This window comes from Alosa alosa, chromosome 22, assembly GCF_017589495.1.
Source record: "Alosa alosa isolate M-15738 ecotype Scorff River chromosome 22, AALO_Geno_1.1, whole genome shotgun sequence".
NCBI lineage: Eukaryota > Metazoa > Chordata > Actinopteri > Clupeiformes > Clupeidae > Alosa > Alosa alosa.
In genome coordinates this window covers 21,119,221-21,128,750 of record NC_063210.1, presented here as the reverse complement: position 1 = coordinate 21,128,750, position 9,530 = coordinate 21,119,221, and the positions used below count along the sequence as shown (strand labels likewise).

At 44.7% G+C, this 9,530-nt stretch overlaps 1 protein-coding gene across 1 annotated transcript in view; it reads right to left on the bottom strand.

Moving 5' to 3' along the window:
* Positions 1–4,041: 4,041 nt before the first annotated feature.
* The window catches only part of LOC125287977 (WD repeat-containing protein on Y chromosome), a 28,397-nt gene continuing 22,908 nt past the window's right edge, over positions 4,042–9,530 (bottom strand). Inside the window, exons 17-20 of the mRNA XM_048234065.1 lie at positions 8,182–8,384; positions 6,716–6,828; positions 6,222–6,368; positions 4,042–4,310 (exon numbers count right to left, since the gene is read on the bottom strand). Of these exons, the coding sequence (XP_048090022.1) occupies positions 4,128–4,310; positions 6,222–6,368; positions 6,716–6,828; positions 8,182–8,384 (646 nt within the window). The 3' untranslated portion in view covers positions 4,042–4,127. The remainder of the gene's footprint in view (positions 4,311–6,221; positions 6,369–6,715; positions 6,829–8,181; positions 8,385–9,530) is intronic.

The following is a 9,530-nucleotide window of genomic DNA, read 5'->3' as shown; positions in this document are numbered from 1 at the left end:
CATAGATAAACACGTGCAAATAAGCATGCACACATGCACACACACACACACACACACTTCTGTGTGTAGGCTACTCTAGAGCAAACCCCTATGCATACTCACGCTGCTGAGCACTTTTTTCCTCCTCTTTGGAGATAGACATGGGCGGATTTGCTTTGCAGTGGGAGAGGAGAGAGAGCATTCAAATTTCGAACGTGGCAGAGTTCCGGAAGGCTTAAGGCAAATCCGACGGACGGAGGCAGCAGCAGTGAGAGCATTTCCCAGCCTGCATCTGCTGTTTGTCTGAACAGTATTTTCGGAACATCTGTCGTTTGTTTTGGGTGCCTGTTGACTAAAGTGCGTGCCGAGGTCTGGTGTCATTTGCAGGGTTTTCTACATTTTGTGTGTCTGTCTTTTTGTTTTTTCTGTTTTTTTTTTTTTTTGTCTTCTCTCTATTGCCAGAGGAAACAAGACACAAGACGCAATCAGAGAATAATGCTGGGAAAGAACGGGTCTATATTTAGTCATTCCAAGCTACATTTTAAACTCTAGACAACCAAAAGCGCGAAATGGGTCACTGTCAAAACAACAGCACCAGTCCTCGTAACAAGTGACAAATTAAATCACTTAAGTAATTTCACAATTACAAGCATCGGCATGTAAATGATCATAACCTAACACTCACGGCACCCGTGTCTCTGTGCTGGATCCCATCCTACAGTAATTAAATGTAACGACACTTGACAGTTGCTGACAGTTTGCACCGCGTGCAGCGGTGGACTAATGGAAAACATGGGTCGACCAATCACGTTGTCCGTGGGAGTTGCTCATGCATCTCGCTAGTTCCAGACGGAGGGCTTTAGTGCATTTAATGGAATAAATGAACATTTGCCATGTGAAGTAAGTTATCCACCCACAGACTGTTTATTTTTTCTTTCTGGCTGTCACTACACCTCACACGGAACGTAAACGGGCCTTCTCGCAGTCGAGATAAGGACACAGTGTATTGTACACACACATACACACGACACGCACACACAAACTGACACAAACACACAGTGTTGACACGCGCACACAGAGCTATCTGTATCCGTTTATTCACGGAGATTTGGTTCAAAGTGGATTTTTCCCCTTCCACCCTCCCTCAAGTTCTTTAAAAACAGAACAGCTTGACTCGCTCTGTCTCCTCTCTTGTTGGCCTCCAAGTGGGAACTTGACAGGAGAGATGGCTTGGTTGGTTGAGGAAAAGTCCAGCCCCGCTCCACTTTGAAGTGATATCGTGCTATCAAATGCAGGAGTTATTCATTGTTCCTTTGAAACAGACAATGGCCATTTAAAAGCTGGAACTGGAATGTCCAGGCAGAGAAAGGAGGAGAAAGAGAGACAGTGTGCTCTGTGTGTGTGTGTGAGAGAGAGAGGGGGGGTCATTTCCCGTGTGATGTCATGAGGAGAAGAACCTGCAGAAGTCAGACTGGCCATAGACACTCTGGACAGAGAGAGAGAGAGAGGAAATCCCCTTTTATACACCCACAATAAACATACACACACACACACACAGACAGATATTCTCACATACACACACACACAACCACACATACAGACAAACTCTCTCACACATACGCGCACATACAGACAGACAAACTCTCACACATGCACACACACACACAAACAAACTCTCACAGAGAGAGAGAGACCTGTGCTACATGGAGACATTCCACTTGGAGGAAAAACTCGGCATTCCTGCACGGGAGCCAGGGAGATGCCGACAGAGCGAGTGAGCGAGCGAGAGCAGAACCAAACCCTTTAAATTCCAAAACATCATGTTTTTCATTGGCGGAGGCGGCGGGAGACAAAACGCTCCCCCTGTCCTGTCTGTCCGTGCCAATGGGATGGACGGGAGCAGTGACTCCCAGAGCAGAGCAGAGCAGAGCAGAGGAACGCCACATGTTTGTGCAGCTGGACACTCCCCGATCGTAACTTTTTAGGGGTTACTACAGCCCCTCTGTCTGCACTGACCAGCGCATTTCCCTCTGGTCTCTAGGAGCCTTGAGAAAGCACTACATAAAGGCCCATTGTTGTTGTTGTTGTTGTTGTTGGTTGTCTTCAGAATTTGCCTGACGCTGTTGTGGAGGTTAATGAAAACCAGGCCTAATTCACTGTCAGGAAGGGTTTGACAGGGTTATTTCTTGAATGCTAACATGTCTTGGTTGGATCATATCAGACATATATACACTATAGGCATCCAAGTAGGATGAGTCAGTCCCTCTGTGGAACTCTAACATGGCTGTGTGAGTGTGTGTTCATCAACATTTTTCCCCAGGCTTACACCTCTAACATGCTGAACATCCAGAAACATGCTTGTTTTTTCTCCCTGGAAAATAGCACATGGCCTAAAACATCAGAGGCCCATAATTGGAAGGTGTGGAAGTTGCCTGGAGGCTGCAGTGTAGAGGCCAGACCATAATGTCTCCATGTGCAAGTTCCCTCTGTCTCTAGGGTTCAGAGGTGAAAGGTCACAACCTACTGTAGGGGAAAGTGTTTTTCGGTGTGGGAACTTCTGTTGATGAACACCTCTCTGTAAACCATGTTGTTAACCTGAAATGCTGTGGGAGACTCCAAAAGAAAGCAACAATGGTGGGAAAAACAAGGTTGACCTCCTGTGTCTTATCTAGATTGTAATGTCAAATCAAACCAGTGCACAGGCCACCCAAAACAGCACCCTCTTCTTGTCAATGGCCTGTCAAGACTGTCAAGGACATAAGAACATTGAAAGACACACAGAATGTTTTGCCTAATTTATTTTATTTGTAACGGACCATGTACAATTTTAAACATGAAACTAAAACTAAACTCACAAATAAAAAATAGCCCCCAGTATATAAATACACAGTAGGCCCTACATATAAGTAGTTCTCTTTGAGGTAATAATATGTGTCACAATTGGCCCAGTGCTTAACAGATGGTATGGCTTTGGCTCTGACCAGCTGTGAGCACAAACAGGTTAATCTCCTGTAATTTCCCTTTGGGGATGAATAAAGTCTGTCTCTCTGTCTATCAATCTATATATGAAGAGCTTGGTTCCAAAACGCTGTATCTCCTATTTCAAAAACATTAATAAGTTGTGTTATTTAATTTTATTACACGGCTCTTCAGAGTGCTGCAGAATGCTCCATTCACTTGAATGGGCCTTCTCAACGTTCGGTGGTCTGCTAATTCTCAATAACAGACCGTTGCTAAGTATAACAGACCTCTGTCAAGGAAAATGGGCTTTGTGCTTCTATTTCACGTCTTTCATATCACTACGCAAGGACTGGAACTTCATTCAAAAGTGAAAGCAGACGGTTGATCAGCTGTGTTCTAAAGAACGTTTGATTCAAGTTCAGCGTGTGCTGTTGTCAAACTATTTGTTTCTCACCAAAAGCCACGATGACGGTAACAAATAGGCTATAGCCTATGCTATGTAGGCTAAAGAGTCACATCGTGGGGAGTTTATAGTTTTGTTTTGGCAAGTAGCTGTGTAATAAACGGGATAATGTATAGAACGCCGGTCACTATTGGGAAAATAAGTCCCTTCAGGGCGGAACAAGACCCTCCTCGCCCGCATCGTCCGGTTATCTGTCGGGACTTATTTTTTAAGTAATGACCGGCGTTACATACATTATCCCTACGTGTATTTCAGGTAATATCAATAAAACTGCAGTTGTGTTGTTTTGATTTTGTAAAGATAAATCAAATAACAATAACCAATTACAGTTCTATTGAAATTACTTGGAAAACAATATGTAAAAAAATGAATTATGAAAATTCATTAAAATGGAGGATATAGCGTTTTGAACCAAACCCTTCATAACTATCTGTTTATCTATGTTTGGTCTTGGATTTCCCCTTGGGGATCAATAAAGTATCTATCTATCTATCTATCTATCTATCTATCTATCTATCTACATGTATATATCTATCTATCTATCATCTATCTGTCATCTATCTATCTATCTATCTATCTATATATCTATCTATCTATCTATCTATCTATCTATCTATCATCTATCTGTCATCTATCTATCTATCTATCTATCTATCTATCTATCATCTATCTGTCATCTATCTTATCTATCTATCTATCAACCCAACACGTGCGTGCAGAGGGTCTAGCTGTCGGTGGCCTCCATGTCGGAGGTCCGCTCCTGGGCAGGCGTGGTCTCTGGGCTGCAGCTGGACAGGAGAGGGGAGCTCAGGGTCGTGCTCCTGGAGAACCTGGAGAACTGGGAGAACCGCAGCACCTCGTCCAGCATCTCCGGTCGCTGTGGAGCTTCGCTCACTGGGGACATCTCCTGCACACACATACACACACACACACACACACACACACACACACACACACAGCTTACACACACACACACACACACACACACACACACACACACACACACAGAGACACACACACACACAGCTTACAGACACACACACACACACACACACACAGCTTACAGACACACACCACACACACACACACACACACACACACACACACACACAGCTTACAGACACACACACACACACACACACACATACAGCTTACAGACACACAGACACACACACAGACACACACACACACACACACACACAGCATTTGCATTTGATCCCTCCAGATGACAGTGATTACTTGTATTGTAAGTGTGGCAAGTAGTATAATGCTGATGAGTAATTTCAGTTGGAAGTGGGTGCACTTTCACAATCCTCTTGTGAAGTAAAAAATCTGTTAAAACTCAGCCGTTGCATAACATCTGTCCCATCCAATCACAATTTCCCTGTCTTTCACAATTAATCCCATGGCTAAAAATATTTCAACACTTTGTGGCAAGAAGATATGCACTGATCCAGTTTGCACAATGCAGTTGCCATAACAAAGCACTACATCTCCTGATCTACACTCAGACTTGTCTCTCGGTCTGAAACCACTCTGGAGGTTGCGTATATTCCAACAAGGACCTACCCCTTTAACACTTCTGTGTCCTCCCTGCTGTCTTCTGTCATCACCTATTTACTCTTCTTTTTTCATTCCCACGTTTTTCTCTCGTACCACCCCCCCCCTTTATTTCTCTCTCTCTCTCTTCCTCTCGCTGTTTCTCTTTCTTTCTTTTGCTCTCTCTCTCTCACTCTCTCTATCTGTCTTTCTCTCTTCCTCTCTCTGTCTCTCTCTCTCTCTCGTTCTCTCTCTCTCTCTCTCTCCCTCTCTCTCTCTCTCCCTCTCCAGCTTTTGGCCTAAAGGGGCTTGCGTTTTGTTCCAGGCGAGCAGTCAAGCAAGTGTCTCGGCCCCGACGAAACGCGTCGCGCTGGCCAAGCAGAAACCACGGTGTCCAGTGCGCAGCGCCGAGCATGGCAACAAACATGCACAACAAACACAGCCGGGCGGACAGACAGATGGACGGACTGACAGACGGTCAGGCAGCCGGGACGAGGACGAGGAGGTTCCGATGGAACAGAATCAGAGCAGATGGAAACTATGGCGACGGTCACCAGAGGGATTTATATTTATGAGTATGGACACCCCATCTTTTTTTTTTGTTTCTTAAATAATTTCCCTTGAATAGTTCACATTATATGTCATTACACCCATTTTGAAAAGGGGGCCTTGAGTTCATGGGACTGAATGACTTGAGAATGAGTTTAGGTTCTAAATTTGGTAAGGACGTCGTCAGCCATCAAAACCATGCTGTTGTGAAGAGTGGTCAACTTAAAGAAAACAGCCTCTTAAAAAAACGTCATAGTGTCATGTCATTATATAAGGAAACTATTTTCCATGGCCAAGACTACTGGATTTATTAGCCTTTAAAAAAAACTCCCATGATGCTCCCTGGCTCTCATGGGGGACAGTCATATGAGGCGAGATGCAGAAACTAGATAAGCGTTCTGTCTCTCAGCACCTGTGATCAAGTTCCATACCAGCTTGTGCTCGCCACGAGGCCTTGATGATCCATTTCTAATGCAATCTCAAAACTGCTTCATATAAATGTCTGACTGAGAGCTCGGGATTCAAGAAACTCCTTTCTCCACATTTGGCACCCTTCTAAAGTGATTGATCTTACACAGAATTAATGATGCCATCATGGTTGTGGGATGCATTTTTCCACAAAAGTACTTATGACACCTAGATTTGTCTTTACTGAGAGTCAGTTTGGGCAGGCAGGCAGGCAAATGTCTGGCTAATAACTTCCTCAGAAGATAGAAAAGGCAGAGCTCACTGGCATGATCAGAGCCTGGAAGGGAACGCAGATGCTGTCAATCAGGGAGAGCTTCTTGGGGTCGATGCGTCCAAATGTCTGACGCCGAGTTTGCCAGGAGGCCATCTTCCTCTGAAGCTGCTGAACCACATGAGAGACCGGGGAGACCTGCAGATGACACATGAGGGGAAATGGAGGGATGGAAGGAGGGAGAGAGTGAGAGACAGAGAAAGAGAGAGAGAGAGAGAAAGAGGGAGAGAGAGATGAAAATATGGAGAGAGAGAGATAGGTAGATAGATAGAGAGATAGAAATAATGAGAGAGAGATGGAGAGTAAGAGGCAGAGAGAAAGAGGGAGAGAGAGATGAAAATATGGAGAGAGAGAGAAAGATAAATAGAAAGGGGGATAGATAGAAATAATGACAGAGAGAGAGAGTTTTCCCTTTAAACCATTATCAGTGATTTTCTTTCTTCTCATTCTTTTTTGCAATATAACATTGGCCCAAATAGTCATACCTTGAGTGGGTTTTGTGCAGGGCTTATGCAAGGATCCTTAAATTCAGAGTGACTTTGAGCCAAGACGTCTAGGCCCGTGGGAGGTTTCCCTGAATCTGGGACTTTTCCTTCCACTGCAGACATGAGAAATGATGGTGAGTTTTTAGTATTGTTGAAAATATGTTTTGGAAGTAGATATTCTGTCGTATAAATTCCTTGAATCAGCTCCATGAATGGGCTCAAAGAATGACCGGCACATACAGAAGATGAAATTGAAATATGTCTGAGGAGAGAGAATGACCAGCATGAACATATGTAAGATGAAATGGAAATATGTCTGAGGAGCTCCTTTTTGCAGACGCAAGCCCAGCACAGCACAGCACATCACAGCACAGCACAGCACAGCACAACACAACACAACACAACACAACACAACACAGCACAGCACAGCACAGCACAACACAGACAGCACAGCACAGCACAGCACAGCACAGCACAACACAACACAGCACAGCACAGCACAGCACAACACAGCACAGCACAGCACCTACTGTACACGACATGCTGCTGTGAAGAAGGCATCATCCACACCTCTGTCATGTTTAGTGAGATCATCTGGAAGATTATAGTTATCTGTAGCCTACTGTACCATATACCATTATATAAAAATAATTACGGTCACAGTTCGCTACACTCTGGGCAGCTATTACACAGCGTTCAGTGAGGTCTGCTATCATCTGTTCACAGGTGGCCCTCCATCTGAGTACAGCTATAATGTAGCCTCCAGTTAGACACTGTAATCAACTCCCCACACTTCAGTTCACTTCACTTCAAGTCAATAACTGGGGGAGCGACCGGGAGTTGGTGATAGCATTGTTGAAGCGGCAGAGTTCTGTGACTCATCCCTTGTTGCCTTGGTTACTGAGGTGAAAGAGTTGGCTTTTAAGGGGTCAAAAGGTCAGCCCAGGCCCTAGTGTTTTTAATTCAGCATTCCTCCAGCCCTCTGGGCCCTGAAGGAAACCCTCTCGTGAGCAGGCTGGGGCCTTGTGAGGTCACTGTTAATAAGCGTGGACTGAACATACCCTGGATACTGCACTGCACAGCGCACACACACGCCACATCACTCCAGGAGGGAGGGAGGGAGGAAGACAGCCATGCAGAGAGCCAAGACAGGGTGTGTGTGTGTGTGTGTGTCTGTGTGATGTGGGTGTCTGTGTGTGGGTGTCTGTGTGTGTGTGTGTATATTTGTGTATTTTACTACTTGTTGTGTGACAATCTAAACATTTACTGTGTTTATGGGTTTATAAGTGCATGGATGTGGGTGTCTGTGTGTGTGGTGTCTGTGTGTGTGTGTGTGTGTACAATCTAAGTGTGTGTACAGTGTGTGTGTGTGTGTGTTTATGGGTGTCTGTGTCTGTGTGTCTCTGAGTGAGTGTGTATATGTGCATGTGTGTGTGTATGTGTGTGTGTTCAACACTCCAGCTCACCTGTTTTATTATGAGATCTCTCCTCCTGGTCCATCCTCTGTGCCTGGCCAGTCATATCAGCCCTTTGGACCTGGCCACTGTCCTCTGGCCCATCTGTCCTCTCCACTGATTGGCTGTCTCCCAACTCCTTTCCCGCCCCTTCCTCTTCCTCTTCCTCCTCCTCATCCACATTGGGATCACTGGCTTGTTTACTCCAGTCCTCTCTGTAAACACACACACACAGACATAGACACGCACACGCACGTACACACACAGACATAGACACACACATGCACGCACACACACAGACATAGACACGCGCACACACACACACGCACAACTGAATAAATGAATGATCAACTAATGTCATGTTCTCATGTACACAAGCCCCCCTGACTAAGCAAACTCCTTTTGTCAATAGACAAACACACACACACACACACACACACACAAACACACACAAACACACACACACACACACACATGAAAGAATGAATCAATGAATGATCAACTAATGTCATGTTCAGACACAAGCTCCCCTGACTAAGTGAACTCCTTTTGTCAACAGAGCAAAATTTGTGCAGAGACACAAAATCTTGTGTCCTGCACTTTTTAGGCTTATAATGTCGTTTGGCTGAGACCAAGCGGGCCTTTTAAAGTGAAATAACCTTAATCCACTGACAATATTATGGTTCCAGTTGTTTAGTTCCACCCATTCCATTAGAATCCCTTTTGGCACATCTGTCGCAACACTGCTCCTCCGTAAACACAACCAGAGCTCCAAATGGGCCAAAGTAAACCTATGCTGCTCCAACAGTTACTGAAAAACAGGCAAAATGGTCTCCTGGTTGTGTTTTGTTTATTTATTTGAATTTTTTTTTTTATTTTATTGCCTGTTTTTCTGATTGCTTGTTTGATGGACTGAGTGTTTTATTGTTGATTTTGTATGGTGACTTTGAGTGTTGTGAAAGGCGCCCATAAATAAAATGCATTATTATTATTACTATTATATGTGTCATGGCCTGATCTCTGTGGAAGAATTGAGGCCTCCAGAATCTCACTTTCACGACACAAAACAAAGACTCCTGCATCTGGGAGTCCCCTTCCCACGTTTTTTACCCAGCCATCATGTTTGCCAATGGAACACTTGGAGTGATCCAGATGGAACACTTGGAGTGATCCACCGATGGAACACTTGGAGTGATCCAGAAACACTGCCTACAATGTGTAGATTAAACATAGCTCTGAAAACATCCATCCTTTCCCCACCTACGGCTCCACCTACACACACACACACACACACACACACACACACACACCACAGCCTCGCTCCCCATCTGGGCAAGCTCAAGAGCAGTGTGTGTGCTATT